The following is a 22,365-nucleotide window of genomic DNA, read 5'->3' as shown; positions in this document are numbered from 1 at the left end:
TTTTTAAAGACTCGAAAGGACTTGAAATTCAAAATTTCAGACTTGTGACTTTACTTGGACTTTTACACCAGTGACTTGAGACTCGACTCTGACTTGCCTGACATTACTTGAGACTTGACTTGAGACTTGAGGATAAAGTCTTGAGACTTACTTGAGACTTGCAAAACAATGACTTGGTCCCACCTCTGGAATCCACATATCGCCAGTCTTTGGGGTTAGTAAGCTCTTGAATTTCTGTAATCCTGGTGCCAACAAACACCTTGAAATGGCAGGATGTGGAATGCAACCACTTGAGGACAGTGGTTGAATTAGACCACAGCGTACATGTGGTCACCTTGAACGTTAGCTCTGTCTGAAGTAGCTTTGCGAGCTGGGCTCCAGTGAGTGCAGCGCAGAGTTCGAGTCTGGGAATAGATATCTGCTTCCTTGGAGCAACCCGTGATCTGGCCATGAGGAATGACAGCTTCGCATTACCACAATGATCTTCTGATCTCAGGTAAGCCACAGAGCTATAGGCTCGCTCTGATGCATCGCAAAAGATATGTACCTCTCTTGCAATGTCAGACAGATCCATGTGCGGCAGTGTGTAACATCGTGGCAATGTTAACTCTGATAAATGCACCAACTCCCCCTTCCATGTCTTCCACTGGTGCAGCAAATCATGAGGTAACTGGGGGTCATCCCAATCTCGATGCTTGTCCCAGAGTTGCTGTACAATAATCTTGGCCCTGGTGGTGAAGGGAATGATGAACCCAAGTGGGTCGTACTGACTAGCCAGGGTTCGATATATGTTCCTCATAGTGGGCTCTCCATAGTCAATGGGTCAGTGCTTGAGGCTGAGGGTGTCCGTCTCACAATTCCAGTTCAGTCCCAGGGTTGATTCATGCGCTTCTTGTCGGTCCTGTGACAGCCAGACTTCCAGTTTGTCTGACCGTGCCTCGGATGGCAGATGACTAATCACTTCTGGCCTATTACTAGCCCACTGCAGAAGCTGCCGTAGTTTCTTGACCAACTGCTGGGCTTCTTCAATCGATGAAACACTCTGTAGACCAGGGGTGCTCAATACGTCAATCGCGATCGACCAGTCAATTGCAAAGGTAGTATTGGTAGCTCGCATGGCATTAAAAAAAATAGATGCCAGCCTATCATCCATCCCGTCACTTGATTGATACAGGGAAGCCAGTCAGATGACATCAGATTTTTTCTGACGCTTAGGTCGCTGCGCATGCGCAAACAGCGGCGCGAAGTGTAGTAAAACTGACAAGCTAGTCAGCGAGTTAACTCCAATTTTTAGCTCTCGGTTTTTTCTCTTAAACCTAAGAAAGGGTTAAAAATGAGTGAGGGAGCTGGACCAAGTAAGAAGACAAAAACGTATCACTTTCATACGGAATGGGAGGAGGACTTTTTTTTCACGATGTCATTTTCGAAGTGCGTTTGCCTCATCTGCCAGGCTACCATCGCAATGCCAAAGAAGGGAAATGTGGAGCGGCATTTTCGAACTGTTCACGGAAAATACGACTACATTCCCGCCGAAAAGCGAGCTAAGAAAGAAAAAGGTGAATAAACTAAAATCCCAGTTGTCCGGACAGCAGTCATTTTTCACACAACAAACTTCAAAAGCGAAAGCCGCCGGTGCATCGAGCCACCTGGGGGGCTCTTCAACTGGTGGGGAAGATTGTCACATCTTGCAGGAGCTTTCCTCTCCTCAGGGGCTCTCTCTGCAGGAGGGGGAGATACAGGAGAGGTGGAGGACGATCTCAGCCTGGGTGTTTATTGTCTTATGTAGTCTGGAAGATGAGTGGATGGTGGGGTGGGTGCAGTTTTCTCTGTGGTGGGGTTGGGTGGACTGTCCCGGGCTCTATGGGGCCGGGAGGCGCTGCTGCGCTGGGCCCCGGTCTGGATGGGCCTGGGCCCCCTTTCCCTGGCGGGTCGCGGAGTATGGGGGTGCCTACTGGGGTCAGCGGGGGAGCTGGCCCCAGGGAGGGGTCACTTGCCCCTCCCTTCCCTCCCTCCCCATCTCCAGCTGCCTCCCTCTTCCCGCTCCACCACAACCACCCACACATGCAGGACCTTGGAGTAGGGGTATGTCACCAGGGTGCAGAGGAGGCTACCCCCCCCCCCCCCCCCCCCCCCCCGTCCCCTTCTGGCTGCCTCTGCCACAATTTTATCCCACAACTTAGACATTCACATTACTCACACTCTCATTACACATACATATAGGATCTTGGGGGTGGGCATGATACACGGAATCCAAAGTACCATCAGGGTGTACACCCCACCCCTGGCGTCGTTGCCCACCTCTCAATGTTAAATACACGTAGACATTGAGGGCTAGCAGGAGGGACCATGCGCTTACCTGCTGCTCTCTGGCAGGTAGCTCCATGCCCTCCTGGGTTTTAAATGCACCTTAGAACACACATGCATCAACACTACAATGAGCGGGTGGAGGGAGGTTTGGAGTCTTCTCTCACCCCCATTCTCTGCAACCTGCTGGAGCGGGGGGGCTAGGAGGAGGAGTTGGCCATCCGACTGCGGTCTGGAGTGTGGGGCCTCCCTGCTGCTGCGGAGTCAGGGCGGTCTGCCTCCCCCCACCGCAGGGAAAAGGGTAACACCACCTGGGTCTGGGTGCAGTTCCCCCCTCCAGGGGCAAGGGTACCTAGACCCGGTTTGTAGAGTACGCTTGGGGAGTGTGATCGTGTGTACAGCGTCTCTTTATGTCTGTCTCCACGTTGGTTGAGTGTGGAATAAGTGCATATGAGAGCATGAGGGTGGGAATGGATGTTTGTATATGTGTGTGCCTGTATTTCTGTGTCTATATGTCAGGTTGGGTGTCAGGCGCCACCTCTCTGGGGACATCTTAGGCCCTCCAAGGTTTGGAGGCCTATCTCCCCCTACCACCACTTCCCCTGCCAGTGGCAGACTCCCTCAGACATTGGTGCGTTGGTGGTTCTTTGTGTCCGGGGATGGGCGTCCGGGTACACACCGGCTCACTCCTTGGCGGCCGCTTATCGGGGCCTGGAGCCTGGGGCTCGCTCGGGCCACTTCGGAGGTGGGGTGCCCCCGGCCTCTTGGCCTGGGGCTCGGTCACTCAGGCACAACTGGCTGCCGGCGGAGCACACGGGCGCGTCACTGCAACTCCCCCTGGCTTCTGCTCCGCAGCTGCTGAGTGAGCCCTCATCTGAGACTCTCCTCAGCTCTTTCTGGGACAGTGGCGCGGCTGCCCCTCTGTTGGTCTTCCTTGGTCTCTTGTGTTCTGGGGGCCTCTGGATGTCTGGAGTTTTGATCTCCTCCATACCTGCTTCATGTCCTGGAGGACGGGGCTGTGGCCCCCCCTCACCCTCTAGCAGATCATTACATGAAGGAACCTTTTTTTAAAAAAAAACAAGCGCGTCCATGCTCACAGGTGTACACACGGGTGATCACACCCACAAACTACACCCTTTTTGGCTCCTACCTCAAAGCACACTGTGTTCTGTTGATCTTATGTGCTGCACAATAATGTTTAATATTTAGTATTTACTGTCATATTCCCATATATCATTGTGATGTTGTTTATTCTATTACTCTTGTTCTCTTCTGCTTGTTTTCTTTTTTCTTTCTCAGCAGGTGATCCAGATGATTGATATATGCATTTTTTTCCCCGCTCATTCCGTTGGTTTTTGTTTTTTGCCCTTCTCCCCCGTCCCTCTTCTCAGCTGTTTCTCTTTCCCTCTTTCTTTCTCCCCTTCTTTCCCCCAGTCAAGTCTGTCCCGTATTCAGTAAGCAAAAATAAAATAAACAATAAAAGGTGAATCAAATGGACCATTACGGCAAGGCTAGGATGGTCAATTTGGTAAAGTAAATCCGTTGGGCATCTCTCTTTGCCTTTAGACAACAATTCTGATGGCAAAAGAGCCAAACGGGACAGGCAAAAAACAAAACAAAAACAAAAACAAAAAAAGCGAAAGCCGCCACCGAAGCATCGTTCCGGGTGAGTCACATCATCGTTAAAAACAAGAAGTCTTTTCAAGATGGAGAGATGGTAAAAGAGGCATTCGTTGAAGCAGCTGACTCATTGTTCCGAGACTTTAAAAATAAGGCAGAAATAACATCTTCGATCAAAGCTCTCCAGCTGTCAAGAAGTACAGTTACACGGCGCTGTGAAGCCATGGCGGAGGATTTAACCCAGCAACTTTGGAAGGACATCGGAGATTGCCAGTGTTTCTCACTGCAGTTGGACGAATCTACGGACGTGAGTGACACAGCCCAGGTGTGCATTTTCATTCGTATGGTGTTTACTGATATCACTGCAAAAGAAGAGCTATTAACAGTCCTGCCCATGAAAGAACAGACGCGAGGAGAGGACATATTTCAGTCGTTCAAAAACTTTATCGAGAAAACCCAGCTCCCAGTGTACAAATTGGTGTCTATTACCACCGCGTTGGGTGGCTGTAGCTCAGGTGGTAGAGCAGGTCATCTACTGATCGGAAGGTTGGTGGTTCGATTCCCGGCTTCCCCCTAGTCTGCATGCCAAATATCCTTGGGCAAGATACTAACCCGAAATTGCTCTCCGATGCATTCATCGGAGTATGAATGTGTGTGAATGTCAGTTGTGCTTGTGCGAATGGGTGTGAATGGGTGAATGCACAAGTTATGTAAAGCGCTTTGAGTGCTCAGAAGAGTGGAAAAGCGCTATATAAGAACTAGTCCATTTACCACAGATGGAGCACCCGCAATGGTTGGCCGCTTGAATGGATTTATTGCCAAGTGCAGGCAGGACGATGCTTTCCCGGACTTCCTAAATTACCATTGCATAATCCACCAACAAGCGTTATGCGCTAAAATGCTCAACATGAAGGAGATCATGAATGTTGCAATGAAGATCGCCTGTTCTATTCGCGCCATATCTCTTCAAAGACGGTTATTTCGTGCACATCTGGAGAAGGCTGACTGCGACCACTCTGAGTTGTTGCTACACACTGACGTGAGGTGGCTTAGTCGAGGGAAATTCCTGCAAAGATTTCGAGAGCTCTGTCCGGAGATTAAGGAGTTTTTCCGTGTAGCTGGACAAGCAGAATACATGCAACTTAATGACGGTCAGTGGCTGTTAGACTTGGCATTTTTAACCGATCTGACAAACATGTTGAATGACCTTAATCTACAGCTGCAAGGAAAAGACAAAACAGTGATCAACATGATCAGCTCAGTTAATGCTTTCAAACGAAAGATGCAACATCTCTCTTTAAAGCTGCAGCGCCATGATTCGATAAACTTTCAAAACCTGGCGTCAGAGCTGGAGATGCAAGGGATGGCCTGTTTGCAACTTGACAGTGCACGCTACACAGAGCAGATTGACAATTGTCTGTCAGAGTTTGACAAACGCTTTCAAGACTTTTCTTTGCTCGAGCCAGTCGCTACCTTCATGTGCTATCCTTTTCGGGAAGATGCTGAGGTCGATTCACTCGCGTCAAAAATTGCAAAACTATTTCACCTGAACTCTTCTGGAGTGGAAGATGAGATTTTGACACTACAAGCCGACATTGAGCTGAAGTCCAGAGATCATGGACAGTTCTGGAACTTGAAATGTGCTGCCTCTTTGACTGCATTATTCGGCTCCAGTTATTTATGTGAGTCATCATTTTCCCACATGAAGATCATTAAGTCCAAGTACCGTTCCACCATGACTGATGAACATTTGGAAGTGTGTTTGAGGCTGGCCGTCAGCAGCTACTGTCCGGACTATGCATCCCTGGCTGATTCAATTCAGTGCAAGTCATCAGAGTAAACTCAGGTAATGACAAAATTTTACATTGTTAATTGTGTTGTGAAATATTGGATATTGCGGTTATGCATGTATATACATTGTAGATATAAAGAATCCTCAATATATTTATAAATAAGTATATGTTTTGGATTTTTGTAGTGGGTAGATCATTTTGACTTGGTCATTTTATAAGTAGCTCACATGCGGAAAAAGTGTGAGCACCCCTGCTGTAGACAGTTGTCCACATAGAAGCACCGTTCGATGGAGAACCTCACCTCCTCTCCTGGTTCACTATGCAGGAGGACATGCCGCTGTAGCGCAAAGGAGGCACAGCAGGGACTACATGTTCTCCCAAAGGGAAGGACTTGCCATTCAGAGCTGTGAGGGGGCTCATCCCGATTCATATTGCGCCAAAGAAACCTCAGGAGCGGTTTGTCTTCCGGGAGTAGGCACACCTGGTGAAACATCCCTTTTATGTCACCACTGATGGCAATGCTGTGTTCTCTGAAGCGCAGGAGCACTCCAACCAGAGAAGGGCTCAGGACAGGGCCAGGCAATAGGGACTCGTTCAGGTTAAGTCCCTTGTGTCGAAAAGAGCAATTAAAGACCACTCTATTCTTGCCATTGTGCTGGACCATGTGATGAGGTATGTACCAACTCTCTTGGCTCTGAGAGGCAACCTCCGGTTGCAGTTTGGCTACAAACCCAGAGGTCACCAATCTTTCAATCTCGTCCATATATGCAGCAGCCCTAACCGGGTCTTTGCTCAGACGTCTCTCCATACTCCTCAGGCTGGGCAGTGTCGCTTCTTGGGTGGCCTGAAAAAGTGGTGCATCCTTCCTCCTCAATAAGGGTGTGGCATACCGGAGCACTCCCTTAACATCCACGCGCCTTGTTCTGGCCTCCAATATCTGAAGGGCTTCATGATCCTCCTTCGACCTTGTCACCTCCTTTTCACTCTTATATGGTAGAACATCCACTTGCCACAGCTTCTCCACATTCCTCTGGAGTTCAACAGATAGGGGGCTGCAGGAGGTATACAGACACTGTTGAGACTCTAACTGTGACTCAAGCGACTTTGCAGGCCCTTGCAGAGTCCATCCTAGTCGGGTTCGCATCGCAGCTGGCCCTCCTGGTGATCCAAAGCGCACAGGCTCTATAGGGTTTATGAGATGTGGGTGATCAGCCCCAATTAGCAACAGGGGCGAAACTCTGCTGAAGGTTTGTAGGGGCAAGTCCTTCAGATGTCTGTACCTTCTCTTGAGCATGGTAACTGGATATGAATGCTCAGCTAAGCCAAGCCGCTGGGCAGTGAAGGCATTAGCTATGTGGAAGGATTTCTGGGGCTGCATGATAGGGGACAGTGTGAATGAAACGCAGGCCCCATGTAACGTTTGGATATCCTGACGGATAGTTCTCAGGGCGAGGTCTTCAGGTGTGCCTGTTAGGCCCAGTTGCTGAGCTGCAGAGGAGAGCAGCATGGTGCGGTCAGAGCCATCATCCAGGATGGCATACGTGTCCAGAGTTTTGTCATCATTGCTCAGTAGAACTCTAATCACTTTAAGCAGAACACGGGTAGAATCTGAAGGTTTATCTAGGTGGAGTATTTCAGTTGCAGAGCTCACCAGGCAAGTACCTTCCTTCACACTCTTGCCGTTGACCTCATGCAGGATCTGAAGGTGTTTGCCTTGACATAGGCTGCAAGCTTTCTTCAGATTGCACTGTGCTGCTTGATGTGATCTGCCACATCGCCAACAACGCTGGTTTGTCTTAATCCAGTCTATGATTTGAGCCTTATCAAACGACTGGAATATGGGGCACTGACTCAGATAATGGTCCTCCGTATCACAGTAGGGGCAGTAAGCTTTCAGCGGGCCTTTCTTCTTGCTATGGACAGCTGGTTTGCTGCTCACCGACTCGACAGGCTGCTTCGTTGGCAGATTCTCTGAGCCATGCAGGATAGTGGCCATGCGCTTTACTGACTTCGCCTCTCTCAGGCGCTCTGGTTTCTGGATGACCCTCTCCTTCTGCCCTGTAGCCCCAAGCTGGGTACTGCTATCTTGGCACCATGTTTCCAGCTGTAACCAGTCTGAAAAGTCTGTTAGGTTGTATACTACCCCTGGATGGCGACACATGTGTCTCCGGAACTCAGACCTCATTTCAGCTGGCAGCTTACTGAGGAGCCGTGCCACGTGAGAGCCACATTTCAGTTCCACTTCGCCATCCGGACCAAGGGTCTTCAGCATACCAACGAGAGCCCAAATCTGCAGTGCGAATCTTTCAAAAGCCTCCCCATCCCCGCGACGAATGTCCGGTGCATCCATAACACCGGCAATCTTTCTGAGGGCTAACTGGTGGGGCTGACCAAACTTCTCCGATAGGGCTGCCATGGTGTCAGTATAGGGGGATGGAGAATTGAGATATGCATCAGCTATGAGACAGGCTTCATCTAGTTTCAAATGATCCATCAGTATGTGAAACTTGAAAAGCTCTGTCCCATCCGGTGGCAGCAGATTGTCAAGTGCGATCTTTAACCGGGCAAACTCGCTTGGGTCCTTCTTAATGAGATCAGGAATACTTGGAGTTGGACCCCTGTATGTTTTCTCTTGTGCCATTACATGTGGTGGCTGGTAGGCTGGGGATGGATGAGGTTTATATTGCGATGATGTTGTGATAGGTCTTGATACCTCGGCGACGGGCTGCTGGCTCCAGATGTTGGTGGGGGCTTGACTCTGGAAACTGGGATAAGCCCTAGCAGAAAACTGCTCCTGCCAAGGAGGCTTCAAATGTTGCGGAATGATAGGTGGATGTTCAAACCGAAAGGAAGGTGCACTGTTGGGGAATGGCGGGGTTGGCCGACTAGCTGTCAGTGTCTGCTCCTTTAACAGCTGTAGTTCACCTATCATCCTATCCAATGTATCAATCATTGTAGTATTCTTGGGTGGACTACTCTGAGCTGATGGTGGGCGAAAGTATGGCCTTTGGTATTCTTGTTGAGCATGGATGTCCTGCCTATTGTCATACTGCGGCCATGGACTCGTTCGTGCATCTATTCTATGTGTATGGGAACTAATTGTGGGGACACTGATGGGCTGCATACGTTGGGAGGAAGACAGAGGGGGTACATGTGTTGGGGGTGATCTCTGGTCCTGTTGCTCCGACAGGTAACCACCTCTGTCTGGTTCACGTGTTTGGGCGTAAGGCTGAGGTCTGCCATTCATACCATACTGCGAACCCGAAACTGCAGACATTTCCCATGGTCGATGGAAAGGAGAAGGAGGCTGATGGTTCAGGCCATCCCTACTGGGCACATGCTGCCGCATATCCTGCAGATCGTTCGGGGAAGCGGTCCATTCATCCACGGTGTGTTCCCATCCAGGCTGACTTGTTGGGCTAGACGAGCGGGAGGTCTGTACAGACACTGCCGATGGCACGTACTGCTTTCGCTCTTCTAGCCCGGGTGCATACTGTGCTGTGTATGAGTGACGGTAGGGTGTCGTGAGGGGTGTGGGTGTGTGTGGTCTGTGAACAGAACATATACAGAATACTGAATGTAATAAACATCTAAGTCATGAATTATGATGCATTAGCATTCTTCGAATCTAACCAGAACTACAAATGGGAATTCCTATATGAACATCTACATGCACGAGTTTCATACACTACTCCCAAACCCTTACAGTACATGACATTGATTGCCAATACACCCAACAACAATATATCACAAACACCAAATCGTTTAGCTTACAGCTAGCAGGTATGTAGCATAACAGGTAGCATTAGTAGCATGAACTAGCCACATAGCGAACAGATCGATACACATTGCACTTCAAATCAAATCAAATCAAATCACTTTTTATTGTCACATCACATGTGCAGGCACACTGGCACAGCACATGCGAGTGAAATTCTTGTGTGCGAGCCCCACAAGCAACAGAGATGTGCAAACACAACAACACAAATGAGCAAAATACAAGAATGGCCAACCTGAAACTAATAAATATATGTACAATATATAATAGTGTATGCATTTCTGGATGTGTATACTAAATATTTTCCTACGTGTGTGTGTGTGTGTGTGTGTGTGTGTGTGTGTGTGTGTGTGTGTGTGTGTATACACATTTTTACAAATTAAATAGTAAAAAAATAAAATAAAATAATAATAATAATAATAATAATAAAATATACAGAGTTGAATATGTGCAAAACAAGTGGCATTTATATACAGTGTGGAGTGCATAATGTTGAAGTTCCAGTAGTGAAGCTGAGGTGTCTATGACGTGTTCAGCAGTCTGATGGCCTGATGGAAAAAGCTGTCTCTCAGTCTGCTGGTACGGGACCGGATGCTGCAGAACCTCCTTCCTGATGGAAGCAGTCTGAACAGTTTATGGCTGGGGTGACTGGAGTCCTTGATGATCCTCCCCGCTTTCCTCAGGCACCGCTTCCTGTAGATGTCTTGGAGGGAGGGAAGCTCACCTCCAATTATCCGTTCAGAGCACCGCACTACTCGCTGGAGAGCTTTGCAGTTGTAGGCGGTGCTGTTGCCATACCAGGTGGTGATGCATCCAGTGAGGATGCTCTCAATGGCACAGTGATAGAAGGTCCTGAGGATGCGGGGGCTCATGCCGAATCTTTTCAGTCTCCTTCTACATCCACTAAATGTCTAATTGGCATAAAAGACTAAAACTGTCCTTTTCAGGCATGGCTCCACGTCTACTCACAGTTCTTTAGCGACGCACACAACTCACACCGTGTGTAGACATCCCCCGCAGAGTCAGTCTGCCAGGCGACTCTTGCTATGTGTTAGCTCCAACTCTGATCACTGGAACATGTGCTCAATAGTGCAACTGTGCTCTCTCGCCACAAGGGAGCCCCCCCACACAGCTGACAGCCTTTCCAACATTGTTAGTAACAAATGAGGTAAAAACAAAACAACCCCAAAACAGACAAAACACAGAAAGAGGCTCTCAGTATTCATTAATAATTAGAAAGAAAAATTCTGGTCGTGGATTTTTACAGTCTTAGTTCCGCTCGCTGTCATCATTATAATCATCATGATCAATGGCGAGGTCCTGAGGTGGGTGGGGCTGTCTCTGGTGATGTCACCATGAAGGAACAGCATCTGGCACGTGTTGGTGAAACATCTCAGTACACTGGTGTAGTTTCCTCTCCAGCTGTTTGACATGTAACACTTGAACATTAAGGGGAAGAAGAAGAAACAGTGTTAGGTCAGGTGACCACATGGTTTCTAAAGTAACTGACAGGAAGTAACCAGGCCGTTAGAAATGGATGGCATGTGTTTAGAGTTACTGGAGTTGGGTAACTCTACTTACCAAAAGCAGCAGCACACAGATGAAGGATCAGATGCTGAATGTTGCAGGAACTTGCTCATGTGTGGTGGTCATTCAGTGCTGCTCCGGCAGGTTAGACAGTCCAAGACAGATATGCTGCCCATCTGAGAGTTTGAAAACACACATGCAAAGATTTATTTTGTATTACAGTCAAAGTTGGATGTTCATTTTTGTCCTTTAAAAATGTTTGTGTATTTGAAAGCACTAACATTTAAGGATGACTTGGATTGTCTCCTTTAAAGGGGAGACAAGTGTATCCACTGATCTACGTCACTTTACCTGGATGATGACTCCTCTCCCCCTCACTCAGAAACACTCAATAAATACACTCAACAAAAATATAAACGCAACACCTTTGTTACTGCTCCCATTCCCCATGGGATGGACGTAGAGACCTAAAATTCATTCCAGATACACAATATAACCATCCCTCCCAAACAGTGGTCACAAATCAGTCCAAATGTGTGGTAGTGGGCACATCTGCTATATTGAGATAATCCATCCCACCTCACAGGTGTGCCACATCAGGATGCTGATCTGACATCATGAGTAGTGCACAGGTGTACCTCAGACTGCCCACAACAAAAGGCCACCCTGGAATGTGCAGTTTTTTGCGCTATTGGGGGTCTGGGGACCCAGAACCGGTCAGTATCTGGTGTGACCACCATTTGCCTCATGCAGTGCAACACATCGTCGCATGGAGTCTATCAGATTGTCAATTGTGGAATGTTGGTCCACTCCACTTCAATGGCTGTGCGAGGTTGTTGGATATTCGTGGGAACTGGTACACGCTGTCGTATACGCCGGTCAAGCACATCCCGAACATGCTCAATGGGTGACATGTCCGGTGAGTATGCTGGCCATGCAAGAACTGGGACATTCTCAGCTGCCATCTGCCCTGAACAATGTGAACCATGATTCCTCCGTGAAGCGCACACCTCTCCAACGTGCCAGACGCCATCGAATGTGAGCATTTGCCCACACAAGTCTGTTACGGCGACGAGCTGGAGTCAGGTCAAGACCCCGATGAGGACGACGGGCATGCAGTTGAGCGTCCCTGAGACGGTTTCTGACAGTTTGTGCAGAAATTGTTTGGTTGTGCAAACCAATTGTTCCAGCAGCTGTCTGGGTGGCTGGTCTCAGACGATCTTGGAGGTGAACCTGCTGGATGTGGAGGTCCTGGGCTGGTGTGGTTACACGAGGTCTGCGGTTGTGAGGCCGGTTGGACGTGCTGCCATATTCTCTGAAACGCCTGTGGAGACGGCTTATGGTTGAGAAATGAACATTCAATGCACGGGCGACAGATCTGGTTGACATTCCTGCTGTCAGCATGCCAATTGCACGCTCCCTCATTGCTTGTGGTATCTGTGGCATTTTGCTGTGAGACAAAACTGCACATTCCAGGGTGGCCTTTTGTTGTGGGCAGTCTGAGGTACACCTGTGCACTACTCATGATGTCAGATCAGCATCCTGATGTGGCACACCTGTGAGGTGGGATGGATTATCTCAATATAGCAGATGTGCCCACTACCACACATTTGGACTGATTTGTGACCACTGTTTGGGAGGGATGGTTATATTGTGTATCTGGAATGAATTTTAGGTCTCTACGTCCATCCCATGGGGAATGGGAGCAGTAACAAAGGTGTTGTGTTTATATTTTTGTTGAGTGTAATAATAAGCAAATAAATAATATTGAAGATTTACTTACATCATTACAAAAACATCAAAAACATCTCCCTTTGATTCTATTTCTGCATTCCTGCTGAACATCAGGCAACAAATATCTCAATAAATCACAGTAAAATGTAAAGCACATGTTTTCTCTGCTTTGTCTAACCTCTGCAGAGCCTCTGTCAAGAAAAACATATCTGTAAGCATAAAACAAATATACATTTCATAACACGTCACTGGACAAACCTCGGTCAGTTGATTTCCTCTGTGCAGTGCAGACGAACATCAGTCAGCAAGTGACTCTGCTGGTTCTTCTGAGGAAACACCACCGTCTCTCCACACTGTCACCATCTGTGAGCACAAACTGCCGCTCTGCTCTGCCAGCATGTAGGAAATCACATATCACACACACAGGGGTGAAGAAACATCAGAGCTCAACTTTGGATACTTTAGATCTAAACAGATCAAAGTAGCTCTTAGTTTCAGCAATCAGTGAGCAGACAAACAATGATACCATACTGATTCTGTATGAATACAATATGGTATTTTCAATACAGGTGTCAAATTAATTTATTAAAACTAATACAGATATATGTATATATATTTTTGATAAATTAGTTTGCTAAATTATAAGAATTTTTTTTTTTCATTTAACAATTGCAACTGAAAGAAATTAAATATTGAACAAAAATATATTGTCACATTCTGAGCATGCTCAGCACGCTGACAGACTTGAAGTTGCTACAGATTTTAAGAAGTGATAATTATAGGGAAGAAACTTCTCTTTTTCATCCGTTTAATCAAACATTTGATGCCTTAGATGTCTCAGTCTATAGCGTTCTGCAACTACAACTAACCTGAAGCTTGGATTTGGCTGCAGGTGCCCCTGTACATCCTTCTCAGCAGCACACATGTGGGTACCATTTAATCCCCCTTCTTCCTGAGCTTTGCTTCATCACAAGACCAAAGGTGGCATCCCGTGTCACAGTCTTATCATCATCCAGAAGAAACATTTGAAGAAACATCATGGAGAAGAAACATTTACGCGCCTCCTGGTTTTGTTTTCTGATCCTGCGAAAAGAATGAGGACAACAAAGCCCAGAGAACACGAGATACACAACATCCAACATTCAGACTCAACAGCCTCCATAAATGAAGAGCACCAGGTTGGTTCAGTTATAGTAGATATAAGCATACTTCACATTACTGGGTATGAATAATAATGAGGAGGCAAACTTTGAAGATGCAGAGCATGATGTCCCATCATCAGACTGTAAACAAACATCCACCAGGCTTCTTTGTTGCCAAAATTGATGATTCTCCTATCAGGGATCAGTAGCGTGTATTAACCTGTGGTATAAGCAGCAGTCACTGAAATATTACTCTTTCAGATAAGAAATCTAGGACATAAAAGCCAGGGTGGGAGGGATCTCTGCAAACTGACTTAACTCTGCAAGTGTGAAGCTCAACAAAAATCTGACTCTCCAGTCACAGACAAACAAAAAACTCCAGCTGGGAGATAGAAAACGCTGTCTGGGTCTTGCTGGATGTTGCTGGTCAGAGTCCACACATTAGCAGAGTGCTTCTTGGTCCCACTGACCCATGTGGACAGTGACTGTGGAGAACTGTTCTGGAAAACAGAGAAGAGAATTAAAATAACAAAAAGCCAAACAGGATTTCCACAAAGACTCTCTTGGAATCAGCAATCAAAAAAATCACTAGTTCATATTTCAATTAAATATGAACAGGTTCCTTAAATGTACGCAGTTCAGATCTGATTTAATTTAATTTCCTTCACACAGCACATTTGTCCAGGCTGACAGGTAAACATAGAATTAATCTCAGGTAACATGACTCATAGTAGAGATTCAGTAAGAAAGATTGCAGGCTCTAATATTATTACCACACAATCCAAGGACACACCAACAGCTCAGATTTGTAGAACTATTTAAACAAATGTCTTCTGAATATTCAATTCAGGTTCACAGTGGGAGGGTGGGAGGTGTCGTGGAATTTTTTAAATAAAGTCTGCAACACAGAAAGAGCTGTGATCAAGCTATTTATTACTGCGCCAACACACATCAAACATCACAGTTCAGTCATGTCAGCGCTTCCACAGAAGTGGTGCTCCTCCTCCTTTATGCATTCCAAGGAAGAGGGAGGAAGTTACAAACTGACCCTACCACACTTCAACGGATCAGTGGTTATGCTGTTTTGTGCCCTTGGCCTTATCAGCACCTGTAAAGGGAGTTGTTTTCTCAAACTGCTGACGCTGAAGTACGTTCATCTAGTTTTAGAAACTTTCACTGAACAGTCTATAACAGTGTCACAACTAAGCATATGCATAAGCACTTAAATATTTTAAATGAGAATAACAGAAAATTTCTATTAAAAAGGCTAGAGCCTGTCCCAGTAGTCATAGGTAGAGCACACCTGGACAGGTCACCAGTCTGTCAGAGGACTAACACAGAGACAGACATCAGAGTAACAAATCTATTTAAAATTAATGTAAGTTTGCTGCAGCTGTATGTATGAACATGTGTTTCTGTGCTCACAATCCACCTCTCTGGAACCTGCAGTTCACTTTTAGTCAACTTTAAACAGACCTCACAAAAGGCTGATGTGGCTGGATCAGTAGTCTGATTTAAGTATGATACCTTTGGCCAGGGATTAATCTGGTGCATCGCTTCACTGCAGTCTTACGTATTTTCCCCACACCTGAATAAAAAATACTGATATATACAAATAACAGCTTCAGCTGATGCAGCCTGACTCAATCCTAAATGTTCAGCACACAGAGACACAGAGGTGCCGTTTAAAGTTTAGTGATAACCTGAGTCACTGATCATTTGCAGTATTACAGAGTCTGGCAGTCTTTGCATGATGTCCACGTCACTGTAAGTTTCTAGCTGACTCTCAGGTGTGACAGGTGTGCCAGCAGGAAAGAGTAATAATAACCTGCATTCTGAGGTTTGTCATGCAGGATTAAATTTACGGTGGCTTTGTTCACACAGCTAGGATTGTATTTTACACTGACCCTGGGTCAGTATAAGTATCATACAGTTTAAACGAAGCACTGAAACTTGCACATATGTATTATAGATGCACTGAAGCTAATCGAGATATTTGCTGTCAATCTGTGGCTGCGATTAAACACTTTACTGGAAACTTTATTAACTAGTAACTTCATCAGTCATGACAGGAGCTAATATTTCTGTGCTAACATCGTTTAAACAGTAACAGCTTTACTCCAATATAAGCTAACGTTTAAGCTAGCACCATAAAGACGGTAAAACACGTAATAATATCTACAAATGCATCTTAAAGCTGTTATATTAGCACTCTGTGTATTACTAAGATAACCACGTTAACATTACTGACACTCGCTGACTTTTAACAGTCATTCTATAAATGCTGTCCATTTAAATGGTCTTACCTGTACACACTGCATATCCACCGGATTCCAGCCAGAGTGGATTCTGGAGTCTTCCCACGCTCCTGTTAGTGATCCTCCATCTGGATGGATGAGAACAACCTTCTGAAAAATCCAGCAGGAGATGGCCCATATCTATGGGACTGATTTGTGCTAATAACGCCCATTGTATGGACTGATAACAGCCGAAGCGGGTGAATAAAGTCACCCAGTAGCTAGCTGTGCCATTACCCAGCATACATCACTCCCTCCATAAATGCAATAAACGATACAAAAGTATTGTTCTACCTGTTTTTCAGGTAGTTGTTTACATTATATAATTTATTGTGTTCTGTATACGTCACTACAATGTTATTTGGAAAATGTCTAAATATACCGACAACAGGCACTTCCGCGGCAATCTCTTCAATCGGAGGACCCTTCACGTCAATTCCCGACGCGAGGAGGGTACCCTGCGCGTCCATAAGTGAAGCAGAGGGAGCCTGACCATGCGTCACACGTTTGACGAGTTGGGAGTGAGAACGTGTTGGGATATGAGACAGACCCTGGAGACCCTGGAGGCGGAAGGTCCTGTGTTGTATTACTCCGCTGGATTTATAAGGTCCGTAGCAAAGTGTGACCCGCGCATTTGCTGGCATTGTTTGTTGTGTGTCACCTGGGTAACTGATTCAATATGCATCAATTGCTGACATGGTTAGCCTATGTGGGCAGATCAAAGAAAGAGAAGCAATCTATAACCATCGGTTTCTGCGCCACCGCAGACTCACTGCTGATCAGTGTTTATTACAAATGTTTACACCAAGACATACATACTTTTCAAAGAAATTATCCCGTTATTGATCTGGGCTGATTTTTCTTTAGTTTTGCTTTTTGCTGCTGTCCTTCTCACTGCTGATATCAAGAGATATTACCTATAACCCAATCAGGTTGCACAGGTAGCTCCTCCAGGATGGCCCAACCATACAATGGTCTGGAGCAACTGATCACTACATAAACTCGGCTCAAATCAACTGGTTGCCTGCAGGAGCCTCTTAAGGTCAGTATGTATTTCAATAAATGATTTTGTTAAGAAGCTAAGTGGAACCTTTCTAAAAGAGGTTATGATTCCAAAAGGAACATTGCTGTAAAATTTGCTGTAAAGAAAAATCTGCTATACAAATGTGACAATCCCTTTAACGTTAACTAGTAATGACTTCATGAACTTCTTCACAAATAAAATCTTTATCATTAGAGAAAAAATTACCAGTAATCATCCCACAGATGTAATATTATCTACAGCTACTCTTAGTACCATTGATGTTAAGTTAGACTCCATCCATCCATCTTCATCCGCTTTATCCGGGGCCAGGTCGCGGGGGCAGCAGCCTAAGCAAAGAGGCCCAGACCTCCCTCTCCCCAGCCACCTCCTCCAGCTTATCCGGGGGAATACCAAGGCGTTCCCAGGCCAGCCGAGAGCTATAATCTCTCCAGCGTGTCCTGGGTCTGCCCCGGGGCCTCCTCCCGGTGGGACATGCCTGGAAAACCTCACCCAGGAGGCGCCCAGGGGGCATCCTTATCAGATGCCCGAACCACCTCAGCTGGCTCCTTTCGATGTGGAGCAGCAGCTGCTCTACTCTGAGCCCTTCCCGGATGGCCGAACTTCTCACCCTATCTCTAAGGGAGAGGCCAGCCACCCTTCGGAGGAAGCTCATTTCTCCCGCTTGTATCCGCGATCTCGTTCTTTCGGTCACTACCCACAGCTCGTGGCCATAGGTGAGGGTAGGGACGTAGATCGACCGGTAAATTGAGAGCTTCGCTTTTACACTCAGCTCCCTCTTCACCACGACGGACCGGTGCAGCGTCCGCATTACCCCAATCCGTCTGTCGATCTCCGGCTCCCTTCTCCCATCACTCGCGAACAAGACCCCGAGATACTTGAACTCCTCCACTTGGGGCAGGAACTCATCCCCGACCCGGAGTGGGCACTCCACCCTTTTCCGGCTGAGAACCATGGCCTCAGATTTGGAGGTGCTGATCCTCATTCCCGCTGCTTCACACTCGGCTGCGAACCGTTCCAGTGCGAGCTGGAGGCCCTCACCCGATGAAGCCAACAGAACCACATCATCTGCAAAAATCAGAGATGAGATTCTGAGGCCACCAAAGCGAAAGCCCTCCGCCACTTGGCTGCGCCTAGAAATCCTGTCCATAAAAATTATGAACAGAACCGGAGACAAAGGGCAGCCCTGGCGGAGCCCATCACCCACCGGGAACGAGTCCGACTTATTGCCGGCAATGTTAGACTCTTTTTCTCTAATTGATCTTTCTGAGTTAACTTCAATAATTACTTCCTCCAAACCATCAACGTGTCTTTTAGACCCCATTCCTACAAAACTGCTCAAAGAAATCCTGCCATTAATTAATTCTTCGATCTTAAATATGATCAACCTATCTCTAATGATCGGCTATGTACCACAGGCCTTCAAGCTAGCTGTAGTTAAACCTTTACTCAAAAAGCCATCTCTAGACCTAGCAGTCTTAGCTAATTATAGGCCAATCTCAAACCTTCCTTTCATATCAAAAATCCTTGAAAGAATAGTTGTCAAACAGCTAACAGATCATCTGCAGAGGAATGGTTTATTTGAAGAATTTCAGTCAGGTTTCAGAGCTCATCACAGCACAGAAACAGCTTTAGTGAAGGTTACAAATGATCTTCTTATGGCCTCTGACAGTGGACTCATCTCTGTGCTTGTCCTGCTAGACCTTAGCGCAGCATTCGATACTGTTGACTAGGGCTGCTCGATTATGGCAAAAATGATAATCACGATTATTTTCACTGAAATTGAGATCACGATTATTTGACGATATTTATTTAACCCTTTAAGACCTACTATAGAACCAAGTCTGCCAGAGCTTATATTATTTTTTTACATGTTGTAGTGCCATTTGTGGGAGCATTTCAAGTTGCTAAATAACTGTTATAGCCCATATTTTAATAATATGTATGCATTAAGTCCATAGTAACTACATTAATTGCAAAAAAGTGCAATAAACTACAAAAAAATTGAAAATCATTTTTGTTTTGTTTTTTTACATATATTTCTACTTGGAGAAATTTAAGAGGTTTATCCCTCAAAACTTTAAATACAAAAAAGTTGCAAAAAATAGTTTACAACAACAGGAAATTTATTTTGAGTGTCTCCATAGTTTTATTTTGGAGATACACCAATTTTTATATACACTGCAGGAAAAACAAAAAAAAAAACAATCCTATGATGCAAATTTGCAAAGAAAACAGCATGTGCATCAAAATAAACTATTTCCAGCAGTGCAATTCGAGTTCTAAGCATCCCAGAAACTATTCAGAAAAGCCAAACATGACCAGTAGAGGTTTTTAAGGTCTACAAGTAAAAAACTACATTTCCGCGAAAATGACGTCACTTCCGGTTTCGGCCAGGAAATGGCGGACATGCGACAGTTCGCGCTGACGTCTGTTTCACTGTGGGAAGTGTTATGAACAGCTGATCGGATCGGCAAAGCGTGTTTCTGGAATATTATGTTTTTGTTCCTGCAAGCGCTTTTTATGCAATTTTTGCAAAGCTATATGTGGAAGGAAACCGTGACCGAGGACAAGCTGATGGCATAAGATGTAAGTACAACTCCTCCGGTTTCATATGCAAAACAAATTATTGCGCTAGCTTACGCGGTTCAGATTCTACAGGGATTTAAAAATAGTTACACAAAACGGAGCGTGCTGCTCTGACCGGATTTAAAGGGTTAACAATGACTTTAAAAAATAATATAAAATAGTGTGCAACACCACTGAAGTTTTTTTTTTTTTACCTCTCTTTTCAACCAACAGCAGTCACTCTCCAAATAACTTCTGCTTAGCTTTCCGAGCTTCCCTCGGGTCCTCTTAATCAGCGGTCTCCAACCTTTTTTGCGCCACGGACCGGTTTATGCCCGACAATATTTTCACGGACCGGCCTTTAAGGTGTCGCGGATAAATGAGGGAGGGGCTAATAATCGGCTCAGTCATTTTTAATGATCGTTGAAAGCCCAGATCGTAATCGTGATTAAAATTCGATTAATTGAGCAGCCCTACTGTTGACCATAATATCCTATTAGAGCGATTAGAACATGCTGTAGGTATTACAGGTACTGCACTGCAGTGGTTTGTATCATATCTATTAGGGCTGGGCGATATGACCCAAAATTCATATCTCGATATTTTTTAGCTGGATGGCGATATAAGATATATATCTCGATATATTTTTTTTAAAGCCATAAAGTAAGAACAAAAAGAGAGTTCTTAGTCAAAGCTGTGTCCCAGATGTCACACAGGCACTTTTATTAACATAGAACAGATGTACATAAAATTTACTCAAAAATAAATTATGAGCATTTATTAAATAATAATGCTCCATAAATAAAAGAAAACAATGTTGTTTTTGTGCATAACAAAAAGCTCACAATTGTGCAGTCAAAATGTAAACTAAAAGACGCTGAGCACAATAACAAAGACAGTTTCACAGCTGCTCTGTTCCCAACTTGTACTGCGTGACTGAGAGCCTGGAGTTTGAAATCCGCTTCGCAACCACGTCTCTTAACAGGTGCCATTTATGGTCCTTATACACAGTAGGGTAATATTACGTTGAAGCACAGTACGTATCACTCCGCGAGGCTCAGCCGTAATGCTCCGACAATCCATCAAGCGGTGCAGCTCCGTAGCTTACCAAAGTCGTACTAAAACATTTTTTGACAGATTGCTGAGCGCCGTGTTCCACATAAAATCGGTTCGCAGTCATCAAGCACAACCAGAATTCATACATAAGGCGCGCTGTCAACTTTTGAGAAAATGAAAGGATTTTAGTCCGTGCAGCACCTCTGGGCTGCATGGCGTTAGCGTGGTTAGCTCGTTAGCGTGGTTAGCTAGCTAACACGTTGACGCCGTCCAGCCCCACGCACGGGGCGATGCGCAGTAACTCGTTAACGGAGATTTGCCGTGTCCATCTTGTCGCTTCCTGCAGGTGAAGCGATGGGGGAGGAGGGGAGGCCGAGTAACGTTGCGTAAAGACGAAAGTGGACGAAAGAGAGGCAAACTTGCGGCTCCACAAGTATAATTATAACGTAACATAGACTATATCGATATAAAGGATATTGTCACATCTTATATCTCGTATAAAAATATATCGATATTTTTTAAAAACTCGATATATCGTCCAGCTCTAATATCTATCTAATAGACTCCAATTTGTTCATGTAAATGGAGAGTCCTCTTCACACACTGAGGTTAATTATGGAGTTCCACAGGGTTCAGTGCTAGGACCAATTCTGTTTACATTATACATGCTTCCCTTAGGCAGCATCATTAGAAGACATAGCATACATTTTCACTGCTATGCAGATGACACCCAGCTCTATCTGTCCATGAAGCCAGATAACACACACCAATTAGTTAAACTGCAGGAATGTCTTAAAGACATAAAGACCTGGATGGCCGCTAACTTTCTGCTTCTTAATTCAGATAAAACTGAGGTTATTGTACTCGGCCCTGAAAAGCCTAGAAATATGGTATCTAACCAGATTCTTACTCTGGATGGCATTACCTTGGCCTCCAGTAACGCTGTGAGGAACCTTGGAGTCATTTTTGACCAGGACATGTCCTTCAATGCACATATTAAACAAATATGTAAGACTGCGTTCTTCCATTTGCGCAACATCTCTAAAATTAGAAATATCCTGTCTCAGAGTGACGCTGAAAAACTAGTTCATGCATTTATTACTTCCAGGCTGGACTACTGTAATTCATTATTATCAGGATGTCCAAAAAACTCACTGAAAAGCCTTCAGCTAATCCAAAATGCTGCAGCAAGAGTCCTGACAGGGACTAGAAAGAGAGAGCATATTTCTCCTGTATTGGCTTCCCTTCATTGGCTTCCTGTTAAATCCAGAATTGAATTCAAAATCCTGCTCGTCACATACAAGGTCTTAAATAATCAGGCCCCATCTTATCTTAATGACCTTGTAGTACCATATCACCCTATTAGAGCACTTCTCTCTCGCTCTGCAGGCCTACTTGTTGTTCCTAGAGTATTTAAAAGTAGAATGGGAGGGAGAGCCTTCAGTTTTCAGGCCCCTCTTCTGTGGAACCAGCTTCCAGTTTGGATTCAGGAGACAGACACTAT

The 22,365-nt window shown here is 45.6% G+C and overlaps 1 protein-coding gene across 5 annotated transcripts; it reads right to left on the bottom strand.

Moving 5' to 3' along the window:
- Positions 1-9,344: 9,344 nt before the first annotated feature.
- Positions 9,345-21,551, bottom strand: LOC143421789 (uncharacterized). Of its 5 annotated transcripts, none has more exons than XR_013101364.1 (6): positions 20,021-21,551; positions 16,205-16,284; positions 13,626-14,398; positions 13,015-13,145; positions 11,077-11,198; positions 9,345-10,934 (listed from the first exon to the last, which is right to left on the bottom strand). XR_013101364.1 is itself a non-coding variant. In XM_076891651.1 (6 exons), the coding sequence occupies exons 1-3, from the start codon at positions 16,837-16,839 to the stop codon at positions 14,234-14,236; spliced, it is 507 nt and encodes a 168-aa protein (XP_076747766.1). In that variant the 5' UTR covers positions 16,840-16,850; the 3' UTR covers positions 9,345-10,934; positions 11,077-11,198; positions 13,015-13,145; positions 13,626-14,233. The 5 variants fall into 5 exon arrangements, 4 of the variants coding, with proteins under 4 accessions (XP_076747766.1, XP_076747767.1, XP_076747769.1 ...); XM_076891651.1 differs by lacking the exon at positions 20,021-21,551 and adding an exon at positions 16,578-16,850; XM_076891652.1 differs by lacking the exon at positions 20,021-21,551 and adding an exon at positions 16,578-16,850 and having other exon boundaries at positions 13,015-13,140.
- Positions 21,552-22,365: the final 814 nt, after the last annotated feature.

This window comes from Maylandia zebra, linkage group LG13 (genome assembly GCF_041146795.1).
Source record: "Maylandia zebra isolate NMK-2024a linkage group LG13, Mzebra_GT3a, whole genome shotgun sequence".
Lineage (NCBI taxonomy): Eukaryota > Metazoa > Chordata > Actinopteri > Cichliformes > Cichlidae > Maylandia > Maylandia zebra.
The sequence above is the reverse complement of the archived record's forward strand: the minus strand, read 5'-3'. Positions and strand labels throughout refer to the sequence as shown.